This window comes from Gopherus evgoodei, chromosome 2 (genome assembly GCF_007399415.2).
Source record: "Gopherus evgoodei ecotype Sinaloan lineage chromosome 2, rGopEvg1_v1.p, whole genome shotgun sequence".
NCBI classification, from domain to species: Eukaryota; Metazoa; Chordata; order Testudines; family Testudinidae; genus Gopherus; species Gopherus evgoodei.
Window position 1 is genome coordinate 80,248,777 of NC_044323.1, and position 21,950 is coordinate 80,270,726.

Below are 21,950 nucleotides of genomic sequence, written 5' to 3' on the forward strand. Positions count from 1 at the left end.
AACAGGAGTCAATCCAAAATGGAAATTTTTCCTCAAGACTAAATTCAGCTAGGAACCCAGTGCATGAAGCCAGGAGCTTTTTTATGCATTTACAGCAGGGGTATGAAATGTATGGCGTGTGTGCCGAAGGCAGCACACGAGCTGATTTTCAGTGGCACTCTCACTACCTGGGTCTTTGCCACCAACCCAGGGGGCTCTGCATTTTAAATGAAGCTTCTTAGACCATTTTAAAAACTTACATACAAAATTGTTCAATTATATATTAGGCTTATAGACAGACCACCTAAAACCATTAATGTATTACTAACATGCAAAACATTAAATTACAGTGAATAAATAAACTCTTGGCACACCACTTCTGAAAGGTTGCTGACCCCTGATTTACAGGATTGGAGCACTTGGAAAAGCCAGCATCAAACTGATTTAAGAAGCAAGCCTTTCCACATCTGCTGGAAGGGCCTATCCTATTTGCACTGCCAGATGAGTCAGTTTTTACTGTAATGTAAGCAGCCTGTTTAGAGAATTCAGATACACATAGCCCTGAAGTTAGAATCATAAAATATCAAGGTTGAAAGGAACCTCAGCTCTAGTTCAAGCCTGTGCTCAAAGCAGGACCAAGTCCCCAAAATGGCCTCCTCAGAGATTGAACTCACGACCCTGGGTTTAGCAGGCCAATGCTCAAACCACTGAGCTATCTCTCCCCCCACAAGTTAACTGGTGTTATGTGAGGGAATAGAGCCATTTATCCTTTTATGACCATTTTCTTTTCACTACACCCAAAGTGCTACAGTTCCCTTGGGTATTAACTGTAACCATGCTTGCTGCTGTTTTTAGTCCCCATGCAGGTCATCTATAGACTTGTCTGCTACTGCCTCTGAATCTGTCCTTTCACCACAAGCAGTAGATGCTGTGGTGTTTGGGGGATGGGGGGGGGGGGAGAGTAGTGACCTTTAAGGGGATAGAACCAGCATCTTTAAAATGACCAGCACTAAGATGAAAGCGTGTGTACACTGCCATTAGCCACTGTGGGCTAGCCACTGTGGGCTGGCCCCTGTCAGCTGACTTGGACTCAGGCTAAGGGACTATTTGACTGAAGTGTAGCTGTTCAGACTTGGGCTGCAGCCTGTGCTCTGGGACCCTCCAGCATCTTACACTGTAGTTAAACAGCCCCTTAGTGGAAGCCAGCAGGGATGGGTCCCCCAAATTGCAGTGCAGAGTACAGCATACACTGGCCATGCAACCTCATGTCTGGCCACTAGAGTGGGAGAGCTATACTGAAGTCTCACTTCTAACTCTGGAAATGCATTGTTATATTACAGTACTACCTGGAGGGCCCAGTGGGACTAGGCTCCCTCTCATGGTGATGGGTATTATACAAACAGGGCTTGAAGCAAGGGCTGTATTATTAAGAGGTTGGGAGTGGAAACAAAGTGCCTTGCCCAAGATCACAGGGAAAGCTTGGATGTGAACCAGGAATCCTCATTCCATTGGACTGGTCTATTCTCAAACGATGGAGCTATTGCCAGCAGTAGGGCTTGTGGGCCTCTGAAATCAGAACTTTATTTTGGTCCATAGATGAGAGCAAACTGACAAATCTAAGCCAGCTATATGAGAAGCACTATTGATACTGAAACAGGAGTAAGCCTGTGCCCATGTCTTGCAGTGGTGTGGGTCCATCACTGCTAGGGCATGGTTTAGCTGCCTTAGCAGCTATTGCTGGCCTCTAAACTGTGACTTGGTGCTCTGATAACAGAACCTGGTTCTGACAAGCTTCAGGATACACAACAACTATCTTTCAAACCTCTGCTTTGCTGCTGAGATCACACATGCAGCAGCTATAAGGGATATTTTTGTTATCAACCATAAGGTGCTTTACTGCTGAGACAAAGGGTAAGTCCTTAAATAAGGTTGGCACAAGCACTCTGAACTGAGCCTGAAGACCCAGCTTTGGAAGTAAACTTTACTCCAGCTCTAGGGCAGGTTCTGCTCAGATTGATCTATTCATCCTTTCTCCCTTAAAAGTTAAATCTCTCACTCTCTTCAAAGCTCCTCTTCTGGACTGAGCCTCCCTCATATGACAGATTAGCTGGAGTTGGTTTTAGAAAAATATTCAGTGTAAAATGTAGATTCTCCATCACTGAGTCATCAGAAGAGACACTAGTTCAACCCCAGGTTATTGAGATCAATACAAGAATCACTGGGTGAAATTCCACAGTGTATGTTATGCAGGCAGTCCAAGTAGATCACAATAGTCCCTTCTGATCTTCACTGAATACAAGTTTATTTTGTATATCACCTCTCTACTCTGAAGTGGCATAATGCCTTTGAGTAGAGGAGATAAAAGTCTGCTCTCAGATGCAGCCCCACTGCCTTCAATGGAGGTGTAAGAGTACAGCAAGGCTAGAGCCTATATATATATCCATTTTCAGTTTGATCCAAAATGATTTAAGTTTGTAAAAATCAAAAGAGCAGCAGTGTGTCTTAGCCACTGGGCTCTGGGTCATTTTGTCTCTCCTGTTGAAGCTCTTTCACTTATTTGTAAACAGTCACTAAAGTAGGGACTTGAACTGGGGTCTCCCATATCCTAAATTCAAGTCCCTGTTCTAATACTAATTATTTGTTTAAAAGTAAAACATCTTCCACAGGTCTGATTGAGAATGACCCAGAGCCCTGTGGCTAGGCCACCCTGCTGCAATGTGAGACTAAAGTTCAAATCCCTCAGCAGACAGAGGGAAGAATTGAACCTGGGTGTCTGATACCCCATGAGACTGTCCTAACCCCTGGCTCGAGATGATCAGTGGAGCTGGCCATCTCCCCTATTCCTCAAACTTTAAAAATCTAGTCAATTGCTTTTTTGAAATGCCTGAGGTTGGAAACAAAATTTTGACATTGGGTTAGAACATGTAATTTTGATATACTAAACCATTAGAATATTTTGGAGTGGTCAAAAACTATCTGACAACACTTGATAAAAATTCACAGTTTTGGGTCAGCTGAAATTGCATTTTTTTTTAAATCAAATTACTTGCCAAAAAGAAACTGCCCAGCTCCAGTCCCAGCAGAATTTGGCTCAATCCCACCTGAAATGCAGAGCCTTTTAACCAGTTTGACAAGAAAGGGGAAATACTGCTAGTGTTTTAGAAACATGGGATAGATATCCCTCCTACTCACATACGAGCCAAAGGAAAATCCTGAGAAACTCCAGCTCCTCCACAAACTTGGATTGCATAGTCCACCACTTTAAAGGACAGCTCTTGGGTGCAACCACCTTGATCATAGCTATCCTGCATTTTAACAAACAAACAAACCTGAATGTAGGAGTTTTCCACCATAAGGGGTGCAGGAAATAGGAATTTCGCACAGCTCTGGTCCTGTTTTTTCCACAGGCCCAGTTCCAAGAGCTGGATTGTAACAAGCTGTGCATTTGCCACAACTCAGGGACTTTGGATTGCAAGCTTCCATTCCACCTTTAATGTTACTTACCCTGACCTTCAGGAATGACCTCAGTGGCTACAAAAGGTTATTCAGTCTTTGGACACACAACAATTCTTGGTCTCTCAAAGACTGCCAACGGCTTTGTTCTGTGATGGGGACACTTGGACTAACATCATATCAAATTTGGGCTATATTCAAATAATTGTTGCAAGGTGCTAGCTCCCAAAGAAATGTAGGGTATTTCGCACCATGCAGGATTGTGGCCTGAGAGAGTAAGGTTCTGTACCTATCCTCTAGTCCATCCAAATGCACTCCACCCCATTTATACCTTTAGGCTTAGAACAACAAGTAATGATTTCACCTGGAATATAAATAAATATATCAGGTAAAAGATTACCAGTATCCAATCAATGACTGGGCATCTTTAACCTGTTCTAAGTGGCTAATAACAGCAGGTGATCAAAATATCAAGCTTTTGCACAGGAGGGGCAAGAGAGCCAGATTTAAGACAATGTAGTGACTCTTGGATTTCAAATTCCCCTGGTATTTTTTTGCTGGATTCACAGGGGTAAATCTATTAAGCAGAACTGATTGGAAAAGGGCAAGGAGGTGCCAGGAAATTAACAAAAAAAAAACCCCACCCATTTTCTATTTTTTAAAACACAGTGAGTTTGCCCTTTTTTTTTTTTTTTGACAACTGGAAAAAATATCTTGTTAAAAAATAAATGGAAAATGGAATTTTCTGTGGAAGTGTTCTCTTCCATAAACAGGCTGGGGTTTGTCAAAACATTTCCATCAGCTCTATTAAGATAGGAGCGAATCCTGAAAGTGGGCCCTTTATTAATTTAATTTTTTCCCTCAATGACCAAAAAAACCCAGTCCAAGCCTGTTTACCTCTTTCCTTGCTTGTGCACTGCCCTTGGTATCAATGCTGCTGGCTGCTTTCAGTGTAAGCAATCGGGCCTGCTCAATAGCGATGCGGCTTTCAGCAATCCAATGGGCAACAACCTCCTGTAGAGACATAAAGAGAAAACTGGGGGCATGAAACAGAACATCATCATTTGGGTTTTCAGAACAGCTCTTTGCCTCTCTTAGCTATACACTTGCAAAGTTTTCAATGCTGGACGTTTAAATAAGTCTCCTGGATAGAAGTGGGCTGATCACGTGTACTCAGCGCTTCTGAAAATCAGCCCACTTCTACACATGAGAGGACCATCAATTAAAACTAACCAGACACACAGTCAACTAATAAAAGCTTTTCTTATTCAACTACCGACCCCTGGAGCCCAAGGCCTAAGTGGCCAGAGAGACAGCAGTGTGTCTTCGTGGATGTGATGGGCAATATTCAGCCTCAGAGTTGCTGTGGTTCTGCTTCAAGTATCAGAGGGGTAGCCGTGTTAGTCTGGATCTGTAAAAGCAGCAAAGAGTCCTATGGCACCTTATAGACTCACAGACGTTTTGGAGCATGAGCTTTCGTGGGTGACAACCCACTTCGTCAGATGCCACCCACGAAAGCTCATGCTCTAATACGTCTGTGAGTCTATAAGGTGCCACAGGATTCTTTACTACTTTTGTAGTTCTGAAATGCCCATCCTCACTTGTTAGGCTCTTCCCATTGCTCTGGCTCTGTACACCTGCCTGCTTGCTACTCAGACTCTCCACTCCCCTCAGGCTCTGGTAGTGTTACCTACTTCTGCTCTACTTGCACCTCCTCTCATTGCCATTACTACCTGTTCAAACCCACCTCCCTGCAAAGTCCTTCCATGACATTAAAAAAAAAAAAAAAAAAAAAAAAAAAAAAGTGTCAGGGACTAAGTTCAATTAGTTATCTCAAATGTTCAAATCTAGGGGGGAATGAGGCGCTTCACAACCTAGGGAAACAGTTGTGCTGTGGTTCTTAGTGCATTTGCCCTTTACTATTTTTGCCAATGTATTACTAATCCCACTATACTCAATTGCACAAGCTCAGCTTGTTTGCAGTAATTTAAGACCTTGATAACAACCCTTCTATGCTGTCTTTCCAGGATGAGGTTGCCCTTCAGAGGGAACAGCCTCTGGGCCATTCACAAATGATAAAAATTCCATTTTGCACTTCTGTGAACACAGCAGGCCAGAGCCTCAGTTAGCATAAGTCAATGTAGCTGAGGATCTGGCCCAATAATTTTACCCCACAATCTTGTTTCTAGGGCTATGTTTCTAAGCCTATGTTAGTGTGGTTGGCAGGAGAGCGCTCCTGACACCAAAGCGCTGTTCACACCGTCGTCACTTGCCACTGGAGACAAAGCCTAACTTTCTTTGTTTATTTGAAAGGGGCTCTGACAACGTGTGCACTTGGTGATTCCACTGTTGGCCATGCTAATGGTAGTACTTTGGTTTTGTGCTTAATTGTTCCGTGTGATGTGCTAAGACACTTAACGCAGCTATTTCTAATTATATCAGTTCTGTATAACCATTTTCCAGAATCTGCTGCAATCACTTCCTTCTTTCCAAGTCTTCACTTTGTGGAAAAAAGACAAACAAACATTTGTGTCTGCTTGGCTGAGACCCAGAAATACTTGATGTCTGCCAACCAAAGCAAGTCTTCAGCACATCAATTTACAGACATAGCAAAACAGGCCAAGCTGTCAGAAAGGAATGTCTGGCCTTAACATTGATTTGCACTGGCAAAAATAAAGTTATTTTCTAGCTATGATCACACAGTGCCCAGACAATGACTGAGCCCACAAGTCAAAGCTAGACATCTAAGTGCCCAATAACGGTGAATGCAAATTTGTGTCCGTGAAAACACATCCAGGGTTTGCAGATGTGCCCTGCTTCTGGAGTCCTGGTCCATGATGATCAGAGAAAACCAGCCAAAACTCTGCTACAAAATGTGTATTTAAATACAGTGAATGGGGCTTTAGTACTTGTTAGGAAAACAACTATAGGAATTCACTTAGATTGCAGATCTTGGCACAATCAAAACTGAGACTCTCCCAACCTTAATATTTTCTTTCCTATCTGAGACAGATATTGAACCTACAGCATCTCCAGAGTTGATGGGAATTGGTGGTTACGGGTAATGCTGTCTGACATCTCAGCCTTTTCTAGAGTGATTGTTACTGTGGCTGTTAGAATCCCAGGCTTCCACATGAGCTAAGCAAAGGGGTATTCATAGCAAACTAGGCAAAGAGGTAGTGTGCTTACATGATGGTACAGTTTCTTCCCAAAGGTCACCCTCTGAGCTGCACGCTCACACATTATCTGTAGCGCAGATTCAGCTGTACCTATGGATCTCATGCAGTGGTGAATACGGCCTGGCCCAAGCCGACCTTGAGCGATCTCAAAACCCCTTCCTTCACCTGTGTGGTGGGAAACAAAAACAGAGAGAGGTGGGAAACAAAATGGCCACATGGAACTCATTTCAATGCTTCAAATAACTGCGCACCTCTGCTCTGAAGAAAATCAGTGGCCATACTGCAGGCATTGTCTGATGCTACCCTAGAGAGGAGCTTCTTTACAAAGATTATTTTGCAGCACTGTAGCCATTTTAATTGTTTAATACCTATACGTATTCACACAAAGCAACACACAGCAACTCCCCCTCTCTCTTCAGGTTCTGTCAATACTATTTGTGCCTAAGGGGTTATTATTTTGGTTTCCAGCTGGGTTTGAATTACCTAATTATTTCTTACATTTTTATCAACTTTTATGGGAGTTGAGGTTTTTTAATTTGTGGTTCCCAGGGCATAAGGGATGAAAGTCCAACTGAAAGATCAGTTCCAAGGGTGATTCAATAAAACTCTGATTCAGCAAAGCACTTACATGGTGGGCGAAGAAGCTACATAAATCCTAGATTCTCCCCAGATGAGACTTGGTGTGAGTCAGAGAGGTCAAAACGTTCCTCCTACAAGAAGGGGCAAGTAATAACTATTGTTGCCCATGCAGAATTCTGACAAGATCAGGCTTGTTCAGGATAGCATGGCCATAGGCTACATCAGAATTCTGTTTTGAAAGACTCTGAGGCAGACCTGTCTGTTGAGAGGCCTGGGCTGTATTCAGAAGGAATTAGGAAGGAAGGAAACTTCTAAGAGGTTTGTTTGTTCTTGGATAAGAATTCCATAGCCTTTGCTTTGGCCTGCCACAGTGCAGGAGGAATTCTGGCACTGCTGGTACAGCAACCATATCTACTTAAAAACCAAAAAGATAAAAACTAAGAGTATTCTGCAATGTTAGGTTATTGGAGGAGGGGGAAAAAAGATAACACTTTGAACCCTTTTCCTGGCTGAGCAGAAGGTCAATAGGTTGGAAACAGATTAAGCACAATTCGTCTCCTCTTCTGCTATGAAGAGGAGACAACTCAGATGCTGCAGACTACTAAGAGATGTTTTGAGGCAGAAAAGTACCGCTAAGGGACTGTGTGCTGGCCCAATTCCACCCCTGTTGACACTACTGTCAAGAATGAAATTCTCTCTCCAAGAGGCAGTTAAACATATAAAGGAAGAACAAAAACTTAATGGCATATTCCTTACATAGTAAGGTTATTCATCACAGCTTTCATCAGATTTTAAAAGGACACAATTACTTTGTTAGTGTCATTGCAGTGACTTTCAAAGAACAGTTACCAGTGAAGCTCACCTAGTATTAAATTGGAAGCAGGTACTCGCACTTCATTAAAATGTATTTCAAAATGTCCACCGTGGGGCTGATCTAATCACACAAAGAAAAAACAAAATATCCATGTATAAAATTGGTTCTAGCCAATATTCACTCACAAATTACAGGTGCTCAGTACTGATGTTCCTATTAGATATGCATTCGAAGAGTGTCTTTAGTACTTTATGTTTATAGTATAATTATTACTCCTGAGATCCCGAGTAGGCTAATACAAATGCAAACATGGCTGATAATTACGATTTCATCCTTACCCAGGTAGCCAAACACGGAAAGGGGTCTTATAAGTTTCAAGCCTGGTATGTCCAGTGGAACTATGATCATACTGTGCTGTCTGTACCTAATCAAGATAAAAGTAACAGTTAGGAGAAATCTCAATAGCTATTTTAGATTTTTTTATTAAGTACAACTTTTAAAAAGTTTTGTATGATCTGTACTCTCCTGTGCTACACATGTGGGTGGAGATGTAGGAGAGAGATGTGTTTAGGAATGGGGAGCAAGGGGGAGAAATGAAGGTAAAATGCTGTGCCCGGGGGGCTGCGCAGCTGGAGATTGGGTTCCAACACTCAGAGAAGGGTGCCAGATAGAAGGTGTGCGCCCTGAGTGTTAGCCTAAGGTTCTATAGTAAGCATCAAAATAGACGCCTTCATATTTTTCTCTCTGCTTGATGTACATGTAACTACAATACATTATGTCAGGAATAGTTGGGTTGAGAAGACCGAGGAAATACTAAAGTCCCTGCTTTCAGAACTTGTGGTATGAATGATCTGTTAAACCCTGTGATTCAATTAACTTTTCCACGTATACTGGCATCTTGATCTTGCCCCATTTAAGTTAATGGGAGTTTTGGCATTAACATCAGTAGGAGCAGGATTCAGCCCTTTTGATTTGATTCTTGCACTAAGTTCTTCTGATCTGACACACTGTGTATAGTTTTGCCTTTATTAATATTCACAGAACCATTCCACCCTCTAGTAATGCTTCAGCAACACAATTAAATGAATTAACAATGTAAAGCAGGTCTGCTGGTAGGCTTTAGTTGTAAAAAGTGAGTATTCATTACGTTGATTTTAAAGGAAACATTTTCAAAGGCTGAAGGGAGAACTAAAGACATTAAGGCCATATGTTGTCCTTGATCCAATCCACACAGTTCAAGAGTACCTGATGACTTGGACTCTTTACCTGAGAAATTCTAAAGTTTGGTCAGTTAGATTTCTGAGGGTACGTACATGGCCTAAGGTTCCATTTCTAAACCATACTCAACTGTAACTGACCAATGCAATTAAAATGGTTCCATGTAAAGGTGTTTTGAGCAATGGCTGGTTCAATAAATGGATTTTTTCTTTGAATGTCTTTGCTTGGATCCTGAACAAATGTCTCCATAACCATTTAATTCTTACCTGGATGCAGAAAGATTTTTATTTTTGGCCATCACAATTGCAACTTTGCAATTTGTATTCCCAGCCCCTAAAAACACAAGAAATAGCTTTTCACATAAAAATCTCTCTAGGGAAGTAATTTAATGAAGTTTCACAGAACAACTTCTTACAATGTTTCTTTAGTGTAATGATGGCAAAGGTGAGGAATCTATTATCTATGCTGTTTCTGGGCTATTGAATAGAAAAGGAAGTGCAACCACTTGATTAACATGAAAAAAAAATCAAACAGAAAATGGCCGGGATCCAGTTCCATCATTCATTTTTATTTTCCTAGGAAAAAGATCAAACAAGGTGCTTGAAGAGGGAGTCTAAATTAATTCCATCACCCTTGCATTTGAGCAAATAACCAAGGCAAGCACTCACTCACTCAAACCAGATGCTGCCCTCTTCAAGCACAGCCAGTTTTGTAAGCATTCTTTTTTCTCATTCAAAGTGCTTTGTTCTGGTTTCAAGACAAAACTAAACTCAATGGGAATTCTTATCTGAAAATACATCAGTGGTCTTTTGAGCCAGCCACTGCATTATCTGATATATGTCTGTGTCACAGAAAACCAAAAATGTAATGGATAATCCAAAAGATTATTCTAGGATGGATTATATGGATCTGGATGACAACAGTGACTAAAAAATGACTTCTCAACAGATCTGCTCCCCCACTATGATCTATTCAGAGACCCATCTCCTTGCTTTAGTACCATCACATAGCTTTGGTCCTTTTTACATCCTACAGGAACACCATAGCTATGGGAGAATGGGCTGGATTCTGTTTGACCTTGCACATCTATCAGCAGAATTGTTAAATTGCCATGACAATGCCCAATGAAGACATCACACTTACACAGATCGTGTCACTGAGGATGGGATTTGACCTGCAGGATCTTTATTACTGGTGGTAATGAACCAAAAGCACAATTCGACTGTCAGATCCCAAGCTGAGGCTATGTCGACACTATCGCGGTAAATTGACCTAAATTACGCTATGTGAGTAACACAGCTGTAGTCAACATAGCTTAGGTCGATTTACTGAGGTGTTTACACTGCACTGGGTCGACAGGAGATGCTCTCCCATCAACTTACTTTACTCCTCTCTTTCCTGTAAGAATACTGGAGTCCACCAGTGAATACTCTGCCATTGATTTAGTGGGTCTTCACTAGACCTGCTAAATCGACCTCTAGTGCATCGATCGCAGCAGCGTCGATCCTGCAGTAGTGTAGACATAGTCTCAAGTTTGCTGAGCTGGTAGTCAGTAAATCCATCCTGTTTATGGTGTAAAGTGAAGTGGTTATAAGGAGATCACTGAGACACAATAACACGGTAACCCCACGATGACACTTTTCAAGTCACACTTCAGGGTAGTACCTCACGCTAATGGAACATCTTTTCCATACACCAAGCCGTTTTTCACTATTCAGTACAGTGTGCCCATTGTATCAACTGACATTTAAACCATTCTCGTCTGAATAGCAGCTTTGAAAACATGTGGAAATGCTGCCCCAGCCGTGCTTGAGGGATCTCTACTGTATGGGGAAGTAGCTGGAAATGGAGCTATGGTGACCAGAGTCAAGCTGCCATAGGAGCTTTGACGATAACTACAGCCTGGGGAGCATAGCCAGCCTGGCTTTGAAGAGAGCTGCCACCACAAAAGCACAGCTACCTTGACACAGGAACAGTCTACAGTTGCATGTCCTAAGAGTAACAAGGTGGGAGAGATATTTACTTTCTTCTGCTAAAGGCTGTTTTTGCTTGGAGGGCAAGAGTGCTGGCTGTTTACTTCCCTCTTTCCTGACACATTAGCTTTTCTTTAGGAGTGGAATTAGCAGCACTTTGTGAAACGTAAGCTGGAGATGTAAACTTTGCAAACTGAAATATCATATTGATAGAAAAATCTCTGGAAAAAAGAAAAGGTCTCTTTCAAAAAAAGTCAGGAACAATTCACAAGATTCTGGATTAGTCTAGATTATACAGCAAAGTGTTCCCAAAGTGAAACATAGATGTCCCACTCAGCTGTAAAACAGACCAAGTTTGTACATTACAATGTACTGAGAAGACAAATGGGAGTCTCTTCCAACCCCACCCCCACCCCTCTTCTCTCTCTCCAGCACATCCATGGGGTAGGTTTCTAGGTAGCATTTTTGTGGAGGAACAGCTAATGTGATTGCCTGTGTCTCATGCCCCTAAGGACTCATGGTCTGTAGACTCTGGGAATTGGTCATGAAAAGAGGTGATATAACTAGTAACAGATATGGGGAATAGCACTGTATAGTACATTGGTGAGTATTTTCCTAAAGCTATTTTAATTTAGCATGGTAAAGTAAAGGGTGCAGATGAAAACACTCACAGTATCAGACTGTTGGTGCTACAGATACACCCAGGAAAATATATATCGCCCCTTCCACTCAAACAATGTTTATCTTGTAGTTTGTAATCCATGAGTAATGGTGTTATTTTCCTAACCCTTCAGTAATGCAGCTTCATCATAAAACCTGTTTCAGGACAAAATGTGACCTTCTGGAATTATTATTTAAATAACTGAAAATCATTTTAAACTGCATCACTGTCACATTAAAAAAAAATTAGGAAAAAAGTTTCTATGACTCAATAATCGTATAGTCCAACAATTAGAAAAACTTTTCATTTTTAAGTTAGTGCATGGTTCAGCACTGAGACAAGATATCTGGTCAGATCTTATAAATCAATAGCACAATGGCACGGAGAAAAGGGAATATCTCAATCTTGGGCACAGCACACAGGAGCTAGCAAACAGTGCTGAAAATGGGGGAGTCTGAGGTGAGAGATTGGAAGGGGGGGAAGGCTTGCGTACGTGCATGTGCTTTTCTTCTCGTTGACAGGACTTTAGGCAGGAAGGCTATGACAGCCATAGAGGTAGCAGTGGTAGTGATCCAAGGAATGGAAGAGACAATGAAGATGACTGGATGTGGAAGCTGTGGGATGTACATTATCCTGGAGCAGGTACTTGATCGGTGCTTTGTTTGTATGAAGTGCTGCATGATAGAGCTGATGGAAGAAAAGATCTAAGGTTGGGAGATGCTGGCAGAAACTACTAATGAGGTTTAAAGAGGATTTGAACAGATGAGCTGAGGAACAGGTTTGCTGACTTGGAAAATGAATGGACACGGAAGGTAGTAACAGAAAGTGGGAGGGCAAAGGAGAGAAGCAGAGGGGAAGAATCAGTGGAGACAGCCAAAGCTCGGAGTCCCAGGAGGATACAGGATGACTCTCAGAAGATTGCAAGTGAGAACAAAAGACATAAGACATGCAGCCAGAAGGAACAAAAGGAGGAAGGCCAGAGAATTACACTAACATTGGGAAGAGGCAGGTCTACATGACTGGGGACTCCCTACGAAGAGGAACAGACAGGCGTGTCACCAGAGCTGATCCAGCAAACAGATGGGTATGCTGTTTGCCAGGAGCTAAGATACAGGATGTGAACCTGAGGCTTAAAAGGATTCTAATGGGATGAGGAAAGAACCCACTGATTTGTTCCCACATGGAAGACAATGATACTGCTGGATTCTCACTGGAATGTATCAAGGGAGACTATGCCTGACTGGGGAAGACATTAAAGAAATAGAGGCTCAGGTGACCTTTAATGGTATTCTCTCTGTCCTTAGAGGAGGAGAGTGAAGGTGAGACCAGATTATGATGATCAACAGATGGCTCAGGCAATGGAGCTATAAGAAGGGCTTTGGGATGTTCGACCACTGGGTGGAATTCACAAATAGAGGACTGTTTTCATGGGATGGACTCCTCCTGAACAGAGAGGAAAACAAAGTGCTGGGATGGAGGCTGGCACAACTGATTAAAACAGCTTTCAACTAGGAGTTCAGGGTAGACAGTTGGAAGATGCTCCATGCCTGATTCTAATGCTGAGCAGGAGGAAAATCAAGGAAGACAGAATACAGCAATGAAGAATGGAACAATAGAGGGTTGAAGAATGGACACCAACAGGAATGTCACTAGTATTGGCACTAACAGTCAAGTAGGCAATACTGGCAGTAGAATGACCATACCTAATAGGGAGAGGAATCTGGGCAAAGCCAAGCAACAACAACTAAGATATATGTACACCAATGTAAGAAGTCTGGATAACAATGGAGAAACTAGAATGACCAGTGCAGGAGGTGAAAACAGATATTATAGCAATAACAGAAACATGGTGGAATAATTCTCATGACTGAAGTACAGGTATTGAAGGGTATGTACTGCTAAAGAAAGACAGAAATAAAGACAAAGGTGGTGGAGTAGCATTGTATATTAATGACAAGATAGACTGTAAAAAAATTAAAAGTGATAGAACAGATAAAACAATCTGGTTGGGTCAAAATCACGTTGGAGAAGAAAGAGGCTCTATGAGTATAGTGCTTGGAGTTTGCTACAGATCCCCCAGAATCTGTTCTGAACATGAAGAGAGACCTATTTAATATTTTTAAAGAAATCAACACTACCAGGAATTGTGTAATTGTAGAAGACTTTAATTTCCCAGCTATAGATTGCAGGACAAGTGATACTATATTCCTAGATGTGATAGCTGACAGATTTCTTCTTCACCAAATGGTCACCAACCAACAAAATATGATGCCATTTAGATTTAGTATTGGTAAATACCCAGGACCTCATAGAAGAACTGGTTGTAGAAGGCAGTCTTGGTTTGAGTGATCATGAGCTAATTCAGTTTAAACTAAATGGAAGGACAGACAAAAATTGGTCGGCAACAAAGGTCCTTTTCAAAAGGACAAACTTTTAAAAATTAAGAGAAGTAGCTGGAAAAGTGGACTAGACTGAAGAACTCAAGAATCTGAATATGGAGGAAGCTTGGAATTAGTTTAAGTCAAACTTGCAGAAATCATCTGGAGCCTGCATCCCGAGCAAGGGGGAAAAATTCATAGGGAAGGATTTCAGACCAGACTGGATGAACAAGCATCTCAAACCGGTTATTAAGAGAAAGCAGAAAGCTTACAAGGAATAGAAGACGGGATAGATCAGCAAGGAAAGCTACCTGTTAGAGGTCAGAAAGTGTAAGAATAAATTGAGAACTGCCAAAAGCCAAGCAGAGTTAGACCTAGGAATAGGAAATTAAAACCAGTAGTAAAAAATTCTTTAGCCATATAAATGTAAAGAAAAGAAGAAGTGTGACTGTTAAACCCTGAGGATGAGGTGGAGATTAAAGATTATCTAGGCATGGCCCAGCACCTAAACAAATACTTTGCCTTAGTTTTAAATAAGGGTAATGAGGAGCTTGGAGTAGTGGCAGGGTGGTTAATGGAAATGCATATTTGGAAGCAGAAATTACCAAATCCAAAGTGGAAATCAAACTCAGTTTAATGGGACCAAATGGGGGTGGGGAGGAGAGATTCGCCATCTAAGAATATTAAAGGAATTGGCACATGAAGTTGCAAGCCCATCAGCAAGGATTTTTAATGAATCCGTAAACTTGGCGATCATATTCTATGACTGGAGAATTACTAATATAGTACCTATTTTTCAGAAAGGGAAATAAAGTGATCCAGGAAACTACAGGTTCATTTGACCTCAATTGTGTGCAGGGTCTTGGAACACATTTTGAAAGAGAAAGTAGTTACGGACATAGAGGTAAATGATATTGGGGATAAAATGCAACATGGTTTTACAAAAAGTAGATGGTGGCAGGCCAACTTGTTCTCCTTCTTTGAGAAGATAACTGGTTTTCCAGACAAAGGAAATGCAATAGATTTAATCTGGATTTCAGTAAGGCATTTGATACAGTTCCACAGGGGAAATTATTAGTTAAATTGGAGAAGATGGGGATTCATATGAGAATTGAAAGGTGAGTAAGGAACTGGTTAAAGAGGAAACTACAACGGGTCATACTGAAAGATGAACTGTCAGGCTAGAGGGAGGTTATTAAGGCAGCTCCTCTAGGACCAGTCTTGGGACCAATCTTATTTAACATTTCCATTAATGAGCTTGGCACAAGAAGTGGGAATGTGCTAATAAAATTGGAGGATGACCAAAAGTTGGGAGATATTGCCAATACAGGAGGAAGACTGGAACATCATACAAGAAGATTCGGATGACCTTAAAACCTAGAGCAATAGAAATGGGATGAAATTCAATATTGCAAAGTGCAAGGTCATCCATTTAGGGACTAATAACATGAATTTTTGCTATAAGCTAGGGACATATCAGTTGGAAGCAACCAAGTAGGAGAAAGACCTGGGTGTACTGATCAATCACAGGATGTCTATGAGAAGGGAGCGGAGTCATTTAAGTTAAGAGCCAATGGTGGCACAAAAACAAATGGTTATAAACTGGCCATCAACAAATTTAGGCATGAAATTAGACAAATTTCTAACTATCAGAGAGGAGTGAAGTTCTGGAACAGCCTTCCAAGGGGAGCAATGAGGGCAAAAAAAAACCTAACTGGCTTCAAGATTGAGCTTGGTAAGTTTATGGAGGGGACACTATGAACGGACAGTGGCATGTGGTCCATCTGCAACAACTAGTAGAAAATATCTCAGTGGCTGGTGATGGGACACTAGATGGGGAGGGCTCTGAGTTATTACAGTGAATTCTTTATCACGTGTCTGGCTGATAAGCCTTGCTGACAGGCTCAGGTTCTAACTGATCACCATATTTGGGGTCAGGATGGAACTTTCACCCAGTCTGGCAGAGGCCCTGGGCCTTTTTCACTTTCCTCTGCAGCATGGACCATGGGTCACTTGCTGGCTTGAACTGGAGTAAATAGTGGATTTTCTGTAACTTTTAAAGTCCGTAAATCATGATTTGAGGACTTCAGTTACTCAGCCAGAGATTGTGTGCTTATCACAGGAATGGGTGGATGAGGTTCTGTGGCCTGCGGTGCACAGAAAGCCAGAGTTTTCAACATAAGCAGAGTTTTCCATTCCTATGGAAAGAGGGAAAAACTGCTTTCCATTTTTTCCCACCCTCAAAAGTCAAAAGGTCTGATAATCATATGATTTTTTCCATCCTAGAAAAGAACTGTAAGAATCAGAGAGAGATCTCTGCTCCAGGGTGAGACAAAAAGAAGACTCCTGTGCTTCTGCAAGTCCGAAATTCAATCTTGTTTACAAAACAATTTGGTATTTATTACATTTTATTAAACAAAAACAGAACTCAGAGAAGCTGGAACTGCCATTTTGGCAGGAATTAATAGTAAGACTGCAGGAAACCCAATGTTCAACAAATAGGAATAGCAGACTTTGAATGCTGACTGCAAGTACATTTCAATATGTATATTAGACAAATTCTAATTAGCTGTCCTTATTTTTATTTCTTCAGAAGTTGGCCAAAATGTTTAGACTATAACTCTGTCTAGACTTGGAAAATGAGGTCTGGTTAGCCATGTTAGTTAACATGTTTTTAAACACTCCATGGCACCTGATGTAGAACAGAGATAAAGGTATTTAAAAACATGTTAGCTCATTATGGTCAACCCTGGTTTTTTTTGTGATCCTACTCTAAATTCCCTATGTGTGGTTCCAAACTAAAGAAATGCATGTTCATAATTACCTACTTTTACTCAATTGCACTTAAAACAGAGATAAAACGAGTCCATTGCTGATGAAGAGTATCAACTCTTCCCTTAAGAGAGAGTATGTGTCCGCTTCTCTTAAGGAAGCAGCTGTGAGACCCTTGCTCAAGAAGCCAAAGTTTGATACTTACAATCTGGTTATGTATTGTCCAGCATCTACTCTTTCCTTCTGGGTTCAGGTTATAGAGACGGCTAGAGCAAGCCAACTCTTGGTATTTAGATGCCAAGAATATCCTTGACCCTTGTTGCTCTGGGTACAGACCCAAATATGCCACAGATTGCACTGTGGACTTCTAGATTACCTTCTCCTGCTAACAAAGATTGTGTGTCCGTGCTGATATTTATTGATCTATTGGCTACCTTCAAGGCCATTGATGAAAAGGTGTTATTGACAGTCCTGTAGGTAGTAGCTACAGTGGGCAGAGCTGCTCTTGGGTAACAGGCTGAGAGGGTGGTGTGGGGCGATAGCTCTTTCTCCTAAAAGTGCTGTCAGGTGTAGTTCCACTGGATTCCAACCTATGTCCCCTCTTGTTCAATATGGGCCAGCGACTAACAGGGTTAGTCAGTAAGCATGGGCTGTGGTGCTTTTGATAAGTTGTTGACACCCAACTCTATATTTTTATCTCATCCCACCCAGGCACTGCTGATAAATGCCTTATTCAGTGTTTGGGGGAGATTGAAGCATGTATGAGAGCTAACTGCTTGAAGCTCAATCCAGATAAGTACAAGATATTGCTGAATAGGTTGTACTGGGGGAGAAGGGGAGCATGGGTGTGTCGAAGAGAAGCAATCAGAAGTCACAGTGAGAATTATTCTGTTGTTGCTCCTGAGGATGGTTGCCAATTATATGTAGCTAGAGCTCACAATCTGGGGGGTGGGGGGTTAGAGCCCCAAGTGTTGTTAGTTTCAGGAAAGGTTCCACCCCTTCCCCCTGATCTGACTATGAATTTGTGGTAGTTTCCCTCAGTTATGGGCCTTGCTACTGTGATCTGTGCCTACATCAACTCAAGAGTAGATTATTGCAATATACTGGATCTGGTCTACCTTTTGTGGGAGGTCTGCGAAGGAACAAACACATTGGCCTTCTTTTGCTTCTTCATGATATATAAAGAAGGCCAGAATGTTATATATTTTTTAAAGAAACTAACTAAAAAACAACCCGCTTGTTGTTTTTTCCCCCCACACTGTTAAGGTGATAGACCTCACACTAAACATGTCCCAGTGGCCCCCCAGCAAAACCAGGAGAGACCAGGCATTTCTGATCTTTCTGAAGTAAAGTAAATCAAGAGGGATAAAATTAACAGCAGAAAAGCCCCAGAGAGGAGGTGGTGTTATCCTCTTCTATCATAAAGAAAAAACAAACAAAGAAGTGGTGCACTACCCAGTGTTAGGGCAAAAAAACTTGGATCAGCTGTAATTTAACCACAGTTGCCCACTTTCACGCAGAAAATAAGCACCCTGACTTCCACAATAAGCCAAAAATCAGCCTAATCACATTTCAAAACAAGGCCAAAACAAGCCAATCCTTAAGAACCCCAACACTCTGACTGACTAGATTCCACCTGGCATGGTGAGACTGTGGTGGGCCAGCTGCTGTGCACCCCTGACTACCTTTACCCCTGCCTGCAGGGAACCGATCCCCCCCACAAAAAAGCAGTAGCAACAACCTACAACAAGCAACAAGCTAAAAGCCAAAAACTAGCCAACAAGCAACTCATAAGCCAATTAAGCCAAAAACCAGTCCAATTTCTGCATTTTTTTCATGGGTTTGGCATGGCTGAATTCAATCCCGAAACTGAAATTGGTGCAGAATGTGGCAGCTCCGTTATTAAACAGAGTTTGTTGCCCCAAAAAGATGCCATCAGTGCTCTGTGAATTGCCCTGGCTGCCTACTGATTTTCAGTTATAAGGTGTTGGTTTTGATGTATCCCGCCTTGTGGTTTGTATGTTTGAGAGAGTACCTCCTTTTCTGTGCCACCCCGCCATGAGCAGTCAGTAGAGGCATCTGAGCTGCAGGCCTGTCAGAGTAAGAGAGTGAGCTGGTCTCAAGTTGTTCTCATTGAGGGGTCCTGAATGCTGCTCCTCTCGCCTTCTCCTTCAAAATAGTCCAAATTTGTTAATCTTTTAGGTCATGCTGCAAGGCTGAACTATTTCCCCAGATTTTCAGGAAGCATGGAGCATAACAAGGGCTAGCATATATGAGGGATGAAATGCTGGTTGGGCTTGATTTATTGTGGTTGGTTATGTGTTGGAGACAAGGAGTGGCTGCTGGCTTTATTTTTGATGCAGCTGCACATTCAGCTTTTTAGCAAAGGCAACAAGAGCTCTGCGTGGGCACTGCTTATGTATCTTGAAACATGAACAAATGATACTTAGTCAAAAACATCCTGTCACACTCGCTAAGCTAAACAAAGTTCAGTATCATTTTAAAGTTTACTCCACTCCTTAAAAGCCCCCCCCGCCTTATTTATTTATTTCAAGTGTCCTACTGCTAACCTACCTAAAGGTTATATTATACTTTCTCTCCCCTGTCTGGGAAAGGGGCTCTACCCCACATCTTCCAAAGCTGAATCTGAAGAGTTTAAGCATGGTGGAACACCAACTTCTACCTTTTGGGACATCAGACACAGTTTGTCAAATTAAGATTTTTCCAGAGTCTGCCTATTGGCCAGTAACATCGCTAACAACACCATTTTAGAATCATAGAATATCAGGGTTGGAAGGGACCACAGGAGATTATAGGCCAATCCCCAGACAGATTTTTACCCCAATTCCCTAAATGCCCCCCCTCAAGGATTGAACTCACAACCCTGGGTTTAGCAGGCCAATGCTCAAACCACTGAACTGAGCCTCCCTCCCAATAAATATTAACTCTCATTGCTATCTTCTCCCTGCAGTTTCAAGTGGACATGACAGTTTTCTTTCTCGGTCCTAAACTGGTTGTCTAGTGGTATTGTGCATTCTTAGGCTCTGATCCAAGAAACTCCCGGTGATTCAAGGGGATTTGGATCAGACCCTTAAGCAACAGCATTCCTTGTCTGAAATGTCTGTGCTGAAAGTCAACTGGAGTTAGGTACCTAAGGGCCTTTAAAAAAAATCTCCTCCTTCTTAAATCTCCTCCTTCTTGAGTCAAGTGCTTTGATGTCTCAGACGAAAGGCCCTATAGACAAGCAACATGTTGTTACATCAGGACTCTCTCTCTGAAAGTTGGAAATTCCACTCTCCTCCTATTTTTCTTTCTATGCTGTACAAATCAGACCAAAAGACTTGAAACAATGCTTGCTACACCTGGCTCTAGCCTTCCATTTTGCAAAATGGAACCTATACACATTACACTGATTTCAGCACAGGCAGAACATGGCAGGTGCTACTAATTATCCATTATACCAAAAAGCAAAGCCCTGGCCTGCTTTCTGCTTTCTCTGTCTGGCATCCTGTATGCCATTTACTGTAAAATACTGAACTGCTACAGGATACAAAATGACAGGGCAGAATAAAATCTGTCAAAGTATGTGTGGAAGGCCGCTGATGTTGTATATATACAAAAGAGCAGTGTCACTGTCATGAGGTTGGCCAGATAAACTAATCTGGGCAAGACCCTCTTGTTTTGTAAACTCTTGAGAATACACAATCTGCTAGAATGTCGACAATCAAAACACTGACACAACCTCCTAACTGAATAAATCTGTCTTTCTCACTATTGTTAACTGATACATTACTTGTGGGGTCATGATTAAATTAGATTATAAACATTTCTGGGCAAGAACATTGTCAGTTTATGTTTCTGGAAAGTGGCACATCATCTCAGATACCATAGAAATAATTAAATAATAATAATGCTCCAGCCTCATTCAGGGCCTCACTCATTGCCCATCAGGGCTGAGAATTCTTCCTTTGGGCATTAGATCTGATCCTCAGTCCTAGCAGATAACATATCACTGGCTTTTCCATGACAGTGGAGTCGCAACATAGGCACATTTAACTTACACGATTTTAATTAGACTCATAGACTCAGATTCTAGGGTCAGAAGGGACCAATGTGATCATCTAGTCCGACCCCCTGCACAAAGCAGGCCACAGAACCCTACCCATCCGCTTCTATAACAAACCCCTAACCTATGTCTGAGTTATTGTAGTCTTCAAATTGTGATTTGAAGACCTCAAGCTGCAGAGAATCCACCAGCAAGTGACCCATGCCCCACGCTGCAGAGGAAGGCGAAAAACCTCCAGGGCCTCTGCCAATCTGCCCCGGAGGAAAATTCCTTCCTGACCCCAAATATGGCGATCAGCTAAACCCTGAGCATATGGGCAAGACTCACCAGCCAGCACACAGAAAAGAATTCTCTGCAGTAACTCAGATCCCATCCCATCCAACATCCCATCACCGACCACTGGGCATACTTATCTGCTGATAATCAAAGATCAATTGCCAAAATTAGGCTATCCCATCATACCATCTCTTCCATAAACTTATCAAGCTTAATCTTAAAGCCAGATATGTCTTTTGCCCCCACTACTCCCCTATACGTGCTCAGTAAAACAAAAACAAAAGAGAAAAACAACAATTTACATACTGTACCTGTAGTGTGGGTGATTCCACCCGCCATTCCACTCAATGAGCATTTGACTATACGCGATTTTTGCCTTACGCGCTGACTTCAGAACCTAACCCCCACGTAAGATGTGACTCCCCTATATTTGCATACCAGCCTTCTGGCTTTATTTGATCTTGCACACGGCCAAACTGAAAGACCCAATAAAGCATCCCCTACTATCCCTTAATAAATTGTAGAAGTGGGGACCCACTGGAAACATTCACCTTTGTATGTCAAATATTGTAGACAGCCAAAAAAAGTAAAGCACCGCCATT

General features: G+C 41.9%; 1 protein-coding gene across 3 annotated transcripts in view; it reads right to left on the minus strand.

The window, feature by feature from the left end:
* Positions 1-21,950, minus strand: part of ACAD11 (acyl-CoA dehydrogenase family member 11) — a 59,236-nt gene that overhangs the window by 381 nt on the left and 36,905 nt on the right. Inside the window, exons 14-20 of one of the 3 annotated variants that reach the window (XM_030551108.1) lie at positions 9,489-9,555; positions 8,343-8,428; positions 8,053-8,124; positions 6,622-6,776; positions 4,330-4,446; positions 3,172-3,283; positions 3,030-3,094 (exon numbers count right to left, since the gene is read on the minus strand). In XM_030551108.1, coding sequence (XP_030406968.1) covers positions 3,030-3,094; positions 3,172-3,283; positions 4,330-4,446; positions 6,622-6,776; positions 8,053-8,124; positions 8,343-8,428; positions 9,489-9,555 — 674 coding nt within the window. The remainder of the gene's footprint in view (positions 1-3,029; positions 3,095-3,171; positions 3,284-4,329; positions 4,447-6,621; positions 6,777-8,052; positions 8,125-8,342; positions 8,429-9,488; positions 9,556-21,950) is intronic. The other 2 variants (XM_030551109.1, XM_030551110.1) reach the window with 2 other exon arrangements.